Below are 16459 nucleotides of genomic sequence, written 5' to 3'. Positions count from 1 at the left end.
CCCAGATGAAGTTTTCATTTAGAAAAGAGAAAAATTAAGTAAAAGGAACTAGCTGACGTTTCTGTCTTCCACAAGGTACAAGATCAAAAGTGTTTCTCCAAATGGATGAAAATTACTAGTGGAAAAACTTGAGCTGAAATTTTCAGGCAACTTATTCTTCTTGTTTCCTAGTTAACTGATACAGTCCAGTTCATGGAATATTTATAGTAGTGCTCAATCAGTTAAAGAAAAGAAAGAAGAGAGTCAGTCCTCTGTTTAGATCACTTCCCAGCCTTCTTTGCACAGGTGAACGTGGGCAAACAGGTAAATAAGACCTCAGAGAGGGAGCTCAGCTTCGAGACATTCAGCTGGCCACATCCACATGAACTGCTGTTTCTTGTCTATAGAATATTTTATGGTCATTACAGTGTTCCCACAGTGTGGGCTGCTGATCTGGAAGGCAGGGCTCCTGAGGATACCATCCTCATCTTCCTCTAGTGCACATATTAGGAGATGCAGAGAAAGTGAGATGAGGAAGGGAAGACTTGGAATTACTGCTGGCAGACTGTGTGTACTAGAAGTCTCCAGCCAAACACAGCTTTAAGGAAAGCAAGTCTGGGAAAGAAATCTTGAACTCTAGTATTTTCCAACTTACTGCTAGGGACAAACATGAAGACATAAATGTATAGCTCAGGCATGTGGAGGTGGCTCTGGAGAAATGTTACAATCAGCCCTACTGAAGAAAATCGAAGTGTTTTTCAAATGATATAGAATCATACTGTTTTAGAAGTGTGTCTTTTCCTTTTTCTTCTGTTATATCTTTCACTAACACTTGTGTTCATCTAGAAGAACAGCCACTCTTTGGGTCTTTTCAGCACTATTTGGCAAGATAATATTTAAATGCTCCTTCCTCTTGATGACCATCTGCTTCCTTTGCCTTCTGCACATACTGTTAAGATTCTCTATCCAAAAAGGAATAAGAAAATGGACTCATTAATTTACACTATGGTATACATGAACAAAACCACAAACTGGCAAAGTATACACATTTACATTGGATTTACGTCAAAACCAACAGAAAAAAAAATGAATGCAGCTCCTCACTTCCCAGGACAGCGGCCCACAGCCAAACCATCTCCCAAGATGAACACCAGTGGGGCACCTGCTGTAAGGCACTTGGACAGTTAAAGCTTTCACTAAATAGTGCACTAGCCTAGTCACAGCCAAGTGCCAGAAAAGCAGCAGCACTATCCATCATTTTCACTGAGAGTTCAGTCATCAAAAATTATCTTTGGATCCTTTGCATCTGGAACATCACATAAGAGCAGACATTATAAAGACAGCACTAACGATTAGGTCCTGTAAAAAGACAAGCCAAAGTACACCAGCCATCAGTGGAGAGAGATTCATGGATGTGAAAACTGAGAAAGCTGTAATCAATTTATAACAAAGATAACACAAATGCAGCACTTATTGAAACATACTGTTAACAGTTTCAGAACATCTAGCATCAAATTTTCAGCTCAAATATGTAAGAGCCAGACATTTTCCAAGTAGCAAAATACATCTATGTAGATTTTGTTGTACTCAGCTTTACCTACAGACAGAGCCTCTGCACTGGCTGACAGTCAGAAAGACACGAATTCCCAGCTTTAAGACCAACTTTATCAATGAAGCTTAAAAGCTGTTACCATCTGTTGTGGAATAGTCTGCTCTGAGAAAATTTAAACACACCTGTACAGGCAAGAGTCATTCATTCATCAGGCTGCCCAGGAAAGCAGTGGAGTCACCACTCCTGGAGGTAACAAAATACTGAACCTGAACACAGTTACTATGAAGGAAATGATCTACTGCAGCCCTACTACCAAACCACAAATTGCTGTATGTTTAGAAAACACTGTATGAAACAGACATCAAGACTTTAAATCTTTTCTTATACAGATAGCTACTTCCAAGCTCTCTTGCAAACTCTCACTTCAACATAAGTCTGACTTAAGCAGCACTAGAAGTTTGGGGGTGAAGGAAGCAGCATTATAAGCTGGCTTTCAAGACATCAGCTACAGTAACTGAAGCCTCAATGGTCACCAGACCAACTGCAAATGCATACAATGTCAGGCTTCTGCAAACAGAACTCAAACACACAGCTCTTGCAGAGCCAGTTCATAAATAATTTCCACTATGTATCTCTATTTCTCTTGCTTTTCATAGTTACCCAGCCACTTTCATACACTTGCCACCACACACAGATTTTTACAGGAAGGCTAAGGATGCTGCCACTCTGAGAGCTGGTACTGAATCCTTAATTTCCATATCCCCCAAAGGGATGTTAAAGAAACACCACTCTCTGCTTTTTACAAAGAACACAATTTTTCAAGTTATTAGGAGCAGCTTTCCTGTCTCATACTCCACCCTTCAGTATGGAACAAAGAGATTGAGCTAAAGATATGCAGAAATGTACAGTTCCACAAAAAAGGAAAAACTCTGTTTGGAAAGACATTCAGATTCCAAACAGTGTGTTTTTTACGTTTGGAAATGTATCAGTTAAATAGCATCTGCTGCCAAACAAAGCAGATGGGAGACTGGCTCCTTGCCACCTTACCAACCTTGCCGAGACCTTGCTAGACATTAGGCTGTTTCATCCTTTTGAAGCTCTGAAGTCATTTCTATCTCTTTTCCACCTAGTAAAACCAAGACTCTTCACAAATACTGAAGATTATTTCTTTTAAAACGATACTACTATGCATTATGCTCCATAAGTTGTGAGACTGGTTATTTCTGCAACTGTTATAAACAGTGTTACTAGCACCTTAACCTAGTGTAAGCCACTATGCAAATTACTCTGAAACACAACTTAAATTGCTGTCATTTCCAAAGGGAGATGAAAACTCGCCCCTGTTAATCACAGATTGATTAGCTGTTTTCCCTCTTGGATCATTCCTATTGTTGTACTCACAGAATTAAATACCTCAGCTTACAAAGTTTCCAGGGAGTGCTCTTACTGCTGCATTTTCAAACTCCCAAGCATCTCCAGAGACTGAAGCATTTAAAATATTTAAATTCACAAAACTGGAATCCAAATGAATATATATAAGTCTTTTCTGCCCCCTTCTGTTTATTATATGCTTGATAAATTACTTCTTAAACTATCAAGTGTGTAACCTCTGCATCTACAATCCAGTGTGCTGCTTCAAATAGATTCTGATTTTTAGCATTTCACTAAAATACAATCCTAATCATCATTTTTGTCCAGTTTACAACATTCACAAGCTAAAAACTGTCCACTTTCATTGAAGACAATGGATTATTTAGGCAGAATGAAAAGCATGAGCCATCCAAAGGCATTTGTTCTGGACCAAATTTCAAGTCATGGGACCCTTGACATTTATTTCTTGAATGCAACAGCTGACTATGCCCAGGGAACCACAGAATTGAAGTAAATGTTCTGCTTTCTCCAGAACTCATCTATTATGATCTTGTGAGATCTGGCAAGGGAGGTTGGTTAACCTACATTTTAATACTACTATAAATGGGTTTTAATGTTTTTAGACACTAATTACACTAGTAAATGTCCCTCTAATCTGTGTATAAAACTCAAAGCCTTTTTGATCCACACATATGCCTCTCTCTCAGATACTTTTATGATTAAATGCTACCTCCAATGCTTTAAACCCCCCAGTTTAAAGGACTTCACATTTGTCACCAGCTAAAAGTAACAACTAGGAAAACTTAATGTATAATTACCTGGCAAAGAGTAAAGTATTAAGCCTTGTAACACATCTACAACACTGAAACATTTGTCCCAAACTTGAAGGAAGTTTATTTCCTAAGACTTTTTTTTCAGTGTATATTGCTGAAAATCTTAGCTACTATTATATTTCTGAAATATTATTTCTAGTGCTTTAAGCCTCACAGGCTCATTTTGAATACTACTATCACACTTGAAAAGATCCAAGCCACACATTTTGCATCCATTTCTCAGACAGAAGTTATCAGTTGCTACTTGCTAGGCTCTCATTTGAATTATTGGACTATTACAAACTATTTCATCAGAAACCATTAACTTAAGAAAAATTGGACTTGGGAGAATGAATCACTACGGTTCAAATCTTGGTCAGTTTGAAAAGCTGTATAGATTAAGTTCCATCCCATGCATGCATGAATTATTGAACTCTCCAAAACACAGATGAAATCTTGGTATTAAATTGTTATTTTCATTCCATTACTGACCTTGCACTCTCAACCTAAATGCTATCTGGAAGTTATACATTGTTTCTGAATTTATCAATCCCCAACAATTACTAAACATTTGGCTCCTCAATATCTTAGTGCAACAATATGGAATGTGATACTCCAAGAGCACTGTTGTACAAGCTTCTTAAATCCAAGATGCCATTTCTCCTTAGTCCTCTGTGAATTTTAACTCCCAATAGTGAAGGGAGCAAATGAAAAACATTCATAAACTGATGGCCCTTAACAAAAACTCCAGACAGACGAGGCAAGCTTAATTTCAAAATCAGTCTCGGGCAGAAGTGTCCAAAGCAAGAACTACCACTGTCTGCACCACTGCTACTGTAGATCTTAAAGGATACAGCAAATAATTATCAAAACCAGTCAGGAGAGTCCTTAAACTATTTTAAATGTTAAGTGTGTTGATCCTAAATGTAATGAACTGCAGAAGTCCAATTAGTTCGTAGCCTGCTACATGAAAAGCATGTTTCAATGCAGGTAAGAAAAAGATGTAAATCCATATTCTTGCTGACATGCAGGACTGGTATCAATAAAGATGTTGAGGCTGACAAGTCCTGGTGACAAATTAGGACTTTGCAAAGCACTGTTGTGTTTTTCAGGGAAAAAGATTGTCAACTGTTGAGTTTTTTTTTAATCACACAGCCAAAGAAAGTCACAGTATGCAGCTGCCTTGCATAAAGACGGACGGATGACACCTAACGGCACAATTCCTTTAATTAGCTGCATTTCTTAGGCTGAATTTTTGAATGCAAGATAGAACACCAATTTTCAAATAAACATATCAAATCCCTCAACAAGGTATTTGAGATTTTCATCTATCCACTTACATGTTTCAAGCCACAACAACTCTTCCAGACTAAAATACTGCTCATTCCTTGCAGGTATTACAAAGTGATAGCTTCCTTCATTTAAATCTATCCATATACATTTCACACTTTTAACTTGAAAACAGGAGTGAGTGTGCATGTCTGCCTGCTTCTAGGTGAATATATGTGTAAGAAACTCCTTTATCACTTGCTTTGCAGTAAGGATTTAAAGAACACCACAAAGACACACTAACAGGAGATAGTAGAACTGAACCCAGAGGCCTCAAAAGGCATGAAGAGTAACAGCACTGTGGACTAACTAATGCAATTATGAATGGCAGTTCAAACTCTGCCTCCTTTACTCAAACTTCACTTTACCATAAAATCCCAAATTTTGCTTGTATTTACATGGTCTTTTAAAAACTTAAGATTCTAAACAAAATCTTTAACTTCATAAAAAGAGGTAAAATCCTCCGAAATAATGAAGCTTTAGTTATGATCTCTCCATTTTATGAATATTGACTTTGTTCCCTAATTGTGAGTGTACCTGAAATGAACACAGTGAAAACTGACCACAGACAATTGTGCCATTTTCCTTCCACCCCTTGGTGCCCAGACATAAACAGACTGGACTTGCATGAAAGAGCTATTCACACAAGGGCAGCCCCATCCTTGGCAATTCTTTGTAAAACAAACTCATTAATTTTCAACAGAGCTCTCACTGGTCGAAGCTACAGCCATGACACGATGTGGTAATTGGGAATAAATGTTTGCACACATTACCACTGACTGATGAGAGAAAATGACAGGGAAAGGTTGTTAATTTATTGACACCGCAGGGCACAGTCCAAAACAATGACAAAAGTTCATCTGTGGTTTTGTCAGCCACTCCCAGACTTAAAGGTTTGCACTAAAGGTCCTGCTGGATAGGACCCCAGAAAGACACTCTTGACAGAAGATATACTGGATGATAAATAAACCTGGCTTACTTATACAAAGTGACAAGAATTTCTGAAATCCAAAGCTTCTCCAAAAAAAACCTTTAACATACATTCTGATTAACACCCCAAATCACTGGCAGTGCTTTCGAGGCATTATCCGTAACATCCCACTGCGTCTCACCCCCCAAAACGTGACTTAATTTCACATCTTGTGCTGAGCTGCCTGCCTGGGCTCAGCCTGCTTCCAGGGAATTGTTTTTTCAGGTCTAGAGTTCAGTGCATGAGATCAGGCTCACAGCAGGCAGAGTAATGTACCTGCAACTTGAAAATAAACAACGCATCTTTCAGGATACTACATTCCTCAATACATGCTTTGTTTCAAACTGGCTACTTGAAAAATCTTCCTGCAAACTTAGGGTCCTCAGACCTCAAGAGGGTGTAGGTCCATGAAGGAACAGTTAGTTCTTAACTTCAGTTAGAGACAGTAACAACCCCAAAGGTTTACAATGTTCATTTATTTACCACCGAATTAAAAGACCTAAGTTAATCTTGGATAGTGGTTTCTATCACCCAATGAGTTATGGTTTCAACTACAGCAGATGTGGGAAAGAGGTTAACTACATACACCAGAGATGCAACAGCCACTATTTCATAGTAAGAAATGAAGAATTACTGGGAGCCTGGATTAGCATAGGAGGATAGTTTATAATAAACTATAAAAATCCTTATGATAAAGGTGTAAGAAAAAAGAAAAAGCTATTCAATAGCTGATAACGTGAAATGAAGTTGCCCACAGGGGTCTTAACTCACAGGGGAAAAAATACATATCAACAGAATTCTACTTATTTTGGTTTGTATACCAATACCTTGATTGTATTTTATTAGGCTTGTTTTTTCCCTAAAGGAAAAAAAAGAGCAGAAGCAGCAACAGTTTTGCTAAACCTAGAACAAGTCATCCTATAATTCTTTCCACCCCACATCCCCTTGCTTTACAACTTCATTTCAAATCATCCCTGCTTTCAATGTCGCATTATTTGACTACAAAACCACTTGTAAGCAAACAATCAAAAAACAGCAATCACACATCAGAAACACAGATCTGGAACTTGTGAAATCTGGAGCCAAAAGCCTTCTGCCAACTGGCACACCAGAAACGAAGTGCATGAATAAATCTAGGTTTTCAAAACCTATTTCACCCTGTTGATTAAACTTAGTGGTAAAACAAGCACATTAATGATCTACACCTACAAAAATAAAGCGAGTTCATCCATTCCATCTGGTCCACAACTGCATCAAGTCTTCTCTTTGGCACATAAAAACCTCTTGTATTTTAAGACCAAAAAATACAAATGCTGTTTTCTGAAACTAGCTGACTGAACCTGCCAACAGCACAATCAACTGCAGACAAGTCTGTCTGAAGCACCTCCACTTACACAAGCCAATGCCCAGCCCACTAACAAGTTCAAGGATACCATATTAAGGTTTTTGCACAGGAACTGAGTGCATTTAACTCTGCAATTTCATTTAACTCTCCAGTTCCCATTAAAGAGAAAAATATAAAGCATTCAGTCTCCCTAATTGCTTCGCCACAAATGTACATGGTAAAGAGCCAGCTGTACGTGGTCTGTATTTCAGCTTCACCATAACAAAAGCTGAAGGAAAACACCTCAACAAAAGAGAAGCTCCACTAATCTATGAATTTTCATATTTTATCATAAACACTTTCTTAAATATCAAGAAAATACCAAATTTGAATCATAATTAATACCTTTTAACTGCTCCCGATTGCATCTATTTGCCCAATAAAAACTTCCTAAATAACAGAGCAGAATCACACAATGCAGTATCTGCAGAACATGCTCATAAAAACAAATGATCTCTGAATGGGTGGTCTCTGAAACCAAAACAAATGCCTGTTACCTGAAGCAATCAACCTTAACCATTGATACTTGGGCTTACTCACTCAGAAAAACAATTGATGTAAAGATGATGACAAAAATAACAGCTTGTGGACTGAAATCTTTCCAATGAAGGATTTTCTTCATAACAAGGATTTAAAAAGTTGCACTGTCAAGACTCTGCTCAACAATTTATAAATCTCAAGGCCTGGGCACACACTACATTTCAAACTTATCATTTGAGGCTGCCATACTGACAGACCATCAGGCATTGCACCAATTCTTATCCAAGAATCTTTCAGCACCTGCTGGATTTTTTGACCAGCATGGTAACTCATAAAGAAATTAAGAGCTTCTTAACAGCCATACTACCAAGAGGTGTTGCAGACAGGGGAAGAGACACAACCACCTGATGGGAGGAAAGGTGTGGTTGTCTCAATGCTGCACAAAGCTGGAGAAAGTTCAAAACACTGAGACAATACACCTACTCCCATTACTAATTTATTACATTATTTTGCTACTGTTCTTGGATCTTTTCAAGCTCCATATAGTTCAACATAACTCAGTGCAATCTAAGGACTTCTGCCATTCATCCTACTAGTTCTGAGACCTGATAGCCTTTCTTCTGAGAACAACTCTATTAACATGATGTCACCGTAGGTTATCCTGATGACCACTAAACACTGAGAAAATACTTCCTAAAATTCACACCCCAACCCCCCAAAATAAGATTTAACATCATGCTGTGTCTCCAAACCCAATTAATACTTTGAACTCCTATGACCAAACCTAACAAAAAGAAAGAGGTCAGAGAAATGTTAAACATCTGTTAAAATCTGAGGCTGGGGTAAGGACAAGCCCAAATGCTGCAGCCCCCTAACAGAAAGATCTCATCCTTCAGCCCAGAGCAGCTAGCTCTGGCAGTCACATACACTGATATCATGGGAATAGCACTACAGATTTCACAGAGCATCATGGATCATACAGGAAACACAAGGCTTGTCCAGTTGAAAGGTTGAGAGAAGTAGGGCAAAAGCCTATACAAAATTACACTTATTTGGTTCCACTTTTCATCTTTCCTGATGTACTGAAACACAACAGCTACAAGTCTTTCCATATTGTTTATGGCATAGTGCTCTTTCCCAAAACAACAGGTTAAGCTTCACCAATTCAGAACTACTTCCTTTCAGAAGAATTCTCTGTTAGTTTTGCTGCAGCTTAAACTTCTTACTTGGAGATCTAAAAGTTAGCCTATTGCTCCTCTATCTCAACTGTTCACACAAATGATTCTTTACACAGCACCACCCACCTTTTCTTTTCCTCCTTATCTGCACTGCAATTAGCTTGTACCATAACAGTGGATCAGTGTAAACAATATGAACAAAGAACTGAGGAGAAAAAGCAGCTTTCATGAAGATGTACTTATGCAAAATATCAAGAGCAGCAGACAGTACTGCAATTCCTGAATTCAGCATTTCCTAGCTTTCCAAGAAACATCAGCAAGCCTTCAAGAATCCAATATCCAGAAAAGGAGGCTGGAAGAGTTCCACACGTATCATTCCTTGTGTGTTTAATAAAGTGACAGAAAGCAGAATGAGACTCTAATCCTCTGCATTTCTGTCCTGGGAGCTAATAACATGGGGTGGTTCCTGATTTATTGTAAGTCTCCTTGAAAACTTCTGCTTCATCTCCTCAAGAGTGATTTTTAAAACTTGGAAACAAGGGTTTGGCACAAAAAGGTATGAATTGGCACCATAAATCAACGTGTTTAGGAGAAAAGACAACTCCTTGTTGAATGTAAATCCGACAACCATTACAAAGTGAGACTCCTGCTTCCCTAATGCAGCTCTGTGGACTGATTATAGTTTATCACTCCATCTTATAAGCAGATGGTGTACAGTGCTGCACACGGCAGAAAAGCTCACAGCACAGGCAAGGCAGGCAATAGTACATAGCCATGAATTCACCTGCCACGCTCTAACCACACAATTGCACCACAAGATGACACACGAGACAGCTCTGCTGTCTGAGTTGTCCTTGTTTTCATCACATGATGACCTAAACATATTTCAAACTGACTAGTCTGTGGAAGTTAATCTAATTTTAAAAGCAGAAATAGCTGAGAGCAATTAGACTGTGTGAATTCATGATGCACAGTTCATACACTTTGTTGTGTGAGCTACTGTAAAACAAATATGTTAGATCTGCACCAAATTAATGCAAGTAACTAAATTAGCAGGAAAACTGTAAACAAAATTCACTATAAAGTATTTACCAAAGAAAGAATGAGAGTCTGCATTACTGGCAGTGGAGCACCATCTGGCTGACAGGCTGTTGCTAACCTGGTGTTATTGTAGTGGCAGAAGGAGGAGATTGGAGAATCCAATTCAAATGCAGAATCTGAAAAATCACTATCCAAAACACTATCTTTTGTTGGCAGCTCTCCACTGCCATCTGCAACGGAAGGGGATGAGGGAATGACATAGGGTTGACACAACAAAACAGTCCATGCAGGCTTTAATTGGAAACAATCAACAAGTGATGAAGGTTTTTTATGAATGAGACACAGAATTCAGTGAAACATTCTACCACTGTGAAATGGAAGTGTTACTAATGCCAAGCTAAACACATACACCCCTAACTATTTTCTTTTGAGTCATATAGGCCACAGACTACTAAAAGAACAAAAAGCCCTCAGTGCTTTATTGGCAAGATGCATTTGATAATGTGCAACTTCATACCAACACTAACAACTATTTAAGGGTAGCAAATCTTACAGTCTCCAGAACTTCTATCTAAATTATATTCAACCATCTGAGAAGCCATCATCATAAATTTGTACATTCAAACCAGAAGATTAAACATCAAGCTCACCATTACACATAGGACAGAGGGTTAGAGATTAAAAAAACCCCAAAGAACTCACAACCCCCCCTCAGGTCTGACAAAGCCCAGAAGGACCTCAAAACAGTACAATTTACAGAGGAAAGCATTCACTGAACAATAATTAATAGATTCCCAAAGGGGCTATGTATTTCTGAAAGCTGTTTTGAAGTTTGTTGTGCACAAATCACAGTACAAAGTTCAGCTTATGCACAAGAATGTGAAGGCTTCTAATAAAACAAAAAAGCTAATAACATATTTAAACAAGGTTCCTTGAGAAAGAATTATTGATAAAGACTATTTAGTGAAATTGCTGGTATAACATTCTAATTACTTGCTCTATGATCCAAACAGATGTTCCATGTACTTTATTTCTTTCGTGCACTTTACTTCTTTGACATAGAACTTAGCCATGATTAACCTTTTCAAGGTATGACTGGGAAGCCTTTAAAAAGATAGGGAAGTGTAGACACAGCACCAACTTTAAAGAAAAACTAAAAGATAAAAGGGAAGAGAAGGATATCTATCACCACCACAAGAACGAAGGCCAGAAAAGGATTTCTGAGCTGTGGCACAAACGTTCTATTTAGACATCTCAGAAGGAAAGTTGTTTTGGAAAAGCTAGAGAACATCTATTCATAATTGGACAGGTGATTGTTAGAGCACAAGGGGCACAGAACACTCACTTTTACACTGAAAGTAAACGGACATTTGAACTTTTAAAATAGAGATAAAAAACCACATGGAGTTCTGTATCATTTCAGAAGTTTAAATACAAATAAGGTACATTTTTAAAAGATTAGATTATATTAATCAGAAATAATGACACTCAGTGAACAATCATAGAGGTAACAGTCTGTACTATGCAACAGGTACAGCTACAGGAGCAGAGTGTGTCCCTCACGTTAAATACTCCAACTCTGAACCCTTATGGTAGTAGGTTTATATACTCATCTAGTTTCATAAATGCATGAATTGAAAGATATCATGATAAAATGCAGTTATGACAGAGATAAACTTGAACTTAAAACACCTACTGTAAAAATAGAAATACTGAGAGTAAGAAACAAACACATCATGAAGTAGTGGCCTGGTAGAAAACGGGCAATGTTTGTGGTGGTGCTTTGGGTTTTTTCCTCCTTACTTCACAAGAAGGAGTCCCATAACATAAGGCAAGGAACTATATTTCTCCACAGAGGTCTGAGTAGTGCACCTGAAACACTGCAATGGATATAGTATACCAAAACTACATTCAAAAGAGTTTTCATATATTAAGTTCAGACGGTGATGAAAAAGATCAGAAAATGGAAAAACAAACTGATATAAGATTAATTCAGTTAGTATATCTGGATTAGAATAGTATGACATGTAGAAGTTGTCAATACACCTTTGTAATGGGGAATGAAACATAATTAGAGAGGTGTTAAGTTTTTTCTACCTATAAAAATATGAATGAGGAAAGAGTTGTTAGACAACAACTACGTACAGCATACTGCTCTGGCTTGTATCATCTTCATAGTAAAGTGACAGACACATCAAGATTTAGATATTTCAAAGCATATTAAGGCAACTCACACATAAAAGCACTGCAAGTCAAACCTGCTCTTTCATCCAAGTGAATCAGATTATTTAAGAGATCTTCCATCTCTTCTAACCTTTCAATCCCAAAATAAACAGGTATCATTCCAGTGAGAGTCTTTAGAAAACAAGCACATAAACCAAACTCCACTGTATTTCCAGTGATTAAAAGTAAAATGAGAAGCAATTAAAATGATGGTGAACTCATTCACTCAAATCAGCCACATAAATAAAAGTAAAGCGAGTCTAAAAACCTGTCTAAAAAAGCTGATGAGACTTTTCCAGAGGATGGATTGAATCAGTCCGGTTTAAGTCAAGCTGAAATGTGGAAATAGTTGCAAACTGTCCACGGATTAGTGTCTCATTCTCAGTAATGTCATGAAACTGGTACCAAAAAATACCTTCAAGATAAATTAATGCTACATTCATAAAGAGCAAACCAAGCTCTTGACAGATATACAGAAACCTGCAGAGCTTGATGCCAAGGAAATGGATTTGGGTGGTTTTAAAAAGCACATTGATGAGTAATCTGTTCTTTTCTTACCATCGTACTTTATTGCACGTCTGTGTAGCGCCAAGAGGAGAACCTGCCACCATGGGGACTTGGATGGGGCTATGCTGTTTGTTCATGACAAGATCCAACTTCTCTTCCAGTGATTTACAGGTAGCCTCGAGCGCCAGCAACTTTGCCTCAATGCTATCCAAGCGCAGGCATATTGTCTGATTAATGGAATACAGGAATGACTGGAAAGGGGAGAAGGCAAAATAAACTGGTTTTAAAAACTTAGGCATTTAGCTTCAGCAACATACACATAAGGAAGCTCCAGATAAATGTGACTGGAAAACAATCCTAAAGAAACTAGCAGTACGCCTAGTGACAAAATTCAGCCACGTACAAAGCTGATGACATCCAGGAGTATTTCAGCATTTTCAGATTCTTCCAGATCTTTATTTAGAAGCCAAAAGCATCCCAGCCAAACACATTTTCACCTAAGCACTTTGTTAGTATGATTTCATCCACCACAAGATCATTTCAAACGATGTGCCAAAGCCTTTTCATTCGATACATGTAAAAACAAAATGATTATAAATCTGTGAACGCATCCTCCTGGATAAAGTTAAAGACCTTTTTGTTTTTTCCTACCCAAGCAGATAAATTCAGATGATTACAGTGGAAATGATATCAACACAAATAACCTCAGAGACAATTCATGTCACTCGCTTGATTTACCATTAGGAGAAAACTTAAGAAAATTAAATAGATAAAACCTCTTTTCCCAAGCAATTTTCTTCAAAAGAAACCATCATCTGCTCGGTTTCCCTGGGGAAAAAACAGGCCGTTTGAGGGCAACATGCCTCACATTCTCCTGTGCAAACAGCAACTGTGCCATCTCGTGGCAATCCATGACAACTCACAGTTCTAAACTCACTGCTTGACAGCGCTCCTTGCAGCTGCTCTGTCCATACACATCACATTCAGTTTCTATGGCCATTTAAAATAGAATTGCACACTATTTAAAATGGGTGGCAGTAAAATATTACTGATACTCCAAAACAAAAAAACAAAACCAAGCTAGTGAGAACAGCAGGGGAATTTCTGCAAGTACAGAAATGCCTGAGCTACCTAAACCTGAACTACACGTGATTTAAGTATTAGGAGAACATTTTAATCTTAAAATAATAATTTAAAACATGCTGAACGTGTCTACAAATTGTCATACAAAGACATGCTGAAGTTTATCTTTTAGGTCAACTTTCTTCTTTTCTTTTAATATATTTCCCTAAGAAAGTCACCTTCCCCTCCTCTACTCTGCCCTGGTGAGGCCACATCTGGAGTATCTTCTGGGGTCACTGAGAGACAGAGAGATGCTGGAGAGAGGCCAGTGCAGGGACACCAAGATGCTGAGGGGCTGGAACATGTGTGTGAGGAGGAAAGGCTGCAGCCCTGGGGCTGTTCAGCCTGGGGAAGAGAAGCCTGAGCTCAGGGGCACCTCAGCTGTGCTGCTCAGTACCTAAAGGGTGGGTGGCAGGAGGATGGGGCCAGTCTTTGTTCTGTGGTGGCCAGTGATAGGACAAAGAGTGACAGGCACAAGCTGGAGCACAGGAAGTCGCACTGGAACGTGAGGAAAAACTTCTCTGGAGGTTTTCAAACCCACTTGGACACATTCCTGTGACCTCTGACTGAGAGGAATCTGCTTTAGCAGGGGGTTTGGCTGGATGAACTCTGCTGGGCCCTTCCAATCCCCACCATTCTGCAATTCTGTAACTTAATTGACACTCCAAATAAAATCAGAGAAAGGCATTGTCATAACCTTAATAGAGGGATCCTGGCAGTTAATTTCAATACGCTGCCGCTTCAGAGCAGGCTCTACATCATCGTCTGTCACTTCATGATTTTCCAACACAACTGCAAAGAAACATAAGCATTGTTACAGTTTATAATACAAGAGGACAAGGCTCAAATGAAAAAGACATTAAATGAAGAAAATGAAAAGGTGTTACATGAATATACTGTATGCATTCTTTTACACGTGCTTGGGTTTTCTCTTAAATGCAAAGCAATGGTTCACTGCTTCTCTAAAAGGATTTCACTAAATTGTAGACTTTGTTTCAAAGGCACTCTGGATGTCACACTCAAGCATTACCTTGGATTTTTTTTATTAGGAACTTACCACGAGGTAGCAGTGTTGCCACATCAGCTGCTCTGCTTTGACAGATTCCACAGGCTTCTGAACTCTCATATTTATTCAAAACTATAAGTAGTACCAATGAAATTCTGTACAAAGTCAGAATTATATCCACTAATTAGTGTAATAGCAGGTTATTTTTCCCCAGTATGAATGTAAAATACCCTGCAAGCTTTCCAAAATAAATACTTACATATCCAGACCTACAGCTTCTAATAGGTTTTCATCTCAAGAAAACAGTAACAATAGAACTGGAAGGCTTGGCTGGTAAAATCAAAAGGTAGAGCCTTGAAAAGCCGCATGGTCAGAACATCACCTGAGATGGGACCAGGTTCAAGTTTGTTTACCACACTGAGCAAAGGAAAACTTGTTTAAGGTTGACTGTACCACAGCTGACAATCCTGAGCACCAAGTTACCAGCTGGGCTAGAACAGGCACATCCCAGCTTCTCCTCCAACTCTCTGGGATCATGTCTGAAGTAACTTTTTTGTTTTGCATCAGAAACAAAGTGATTTTGATATGTGTTTCTTTTTTCCATGTCTGTCATGGCAGTATAGGATCAACATCTACAGCTGATCACAGCACCCATTCACTTAGTAGGTCAAGTTCTAAGCATGAGAGATCACAGTATTGGCTTTCAGAAGTGTTTTTCAATTTTATTGCTTTTTTCTATATGTACAAGGAATTTTAATAATGTGGGAAATTATTTTACAGGTAAAAAAGTGATTTATAAGAGTTTGCTTCTCTTTTGAGAGCTCATTTCCCTCATTTGAGGGAAAATCTGAAACATGTATCCGGTCTGGACTAAAACAAAAGAGTTCAAGAGGCCATATTTCATTCAAAGTTTTCAGCACCAGTCTAGCTCACATCCAGAAAAATCTTAGGCAATAAAGCCTTGAAAAGTAAAGTGGAAGAAATAACCTGCTCTAAAGGGAACTGAAGATATACAAGTTAAGCTATTGAAAACCTGGCATGTAGTCTTAAGAAGCACCTCTCAGAAAAGATATCTGCAGCACTGCTTTGTATTTTTAAGGAAAACTCAACAGTCATTTCCACCATGCTAATGGGCAGTACGATACATGATCTTTCTCATGCCATCACTACCATCTCTACTGTACCTGGGTTATCTGGAGTCAAGTCTTCAACAGCAATCTGAACAACATCTGCCAAATCGTGTTCTGACATCATTCAGAGTCAAGCAGCAATATCCAGTCAAACACCACTGCAGGTCCCCAAACAAGTAATTTTACAAGTCATGCAATCCTGAAAAACAGCAGCAAGAAGAGTGTTTATACAGATATACCTTGATAGATCAATATTGCTTCTATTTTTTCATTCTTCCTCTATGAAAGGAGATGTAGTTCCTAACAGGTGTGACTAACCTACAAAGTGATCATCCAGTGCTATCAACTGTTACTTTATTCAGTAGCCTCATAAAA

General features: G+C 38.4%; 1 protein-coding gene across 3 annotated transcripts in view; it reads right to left on the bottom strand.

Annotated features, from left to right (window-relative positions):
- BANP (BTG3 associated nuclear protein) overlaps positions 1-16459 on the bottom strand; it is a 137537-nt gene that overhangs the window by 111512 nt on the left and 9566 nt on the right. For all 3 annotated transcript variants that reach the window (XM_062007136.1, XM_062007134.1, XM_062007135.1), the window contains exons 2-4: positions 16139-16283; positions 14646-14740; positions 12878-13077 (exon numbers count right to left, since the gene is read on the bottom strand). In XM_062007136.1, the coding sequence (XP_061863120.1) occupies positions 12878-13077; positions 14646-14740; positions 16139-16208 (365 nt within the window). In that variant the 5' untranslated portion in view covers positions 16209-16283. The remainder of the gene's footprint in view (positions 1-12877; positions 13078-14645; positions 14741-16138; positions 16284-16459) is intronic.

Source organism: Colius striatus, chromosome 14 (genome assembly GCF_028858725.1).
Source record: "Colius striatus isolate bColStr4 chromosome 14, bColStr4.1.hap1, whole genome shotgun sequence".
NCBI lineage: Eukaryota > Metazoa > Chordata > Aves > Coliiformes > Coliidae > Colius > Colius striatus.
This window is presented reverse-complemented; position numbering and strand designations above follow the sequence as displayed.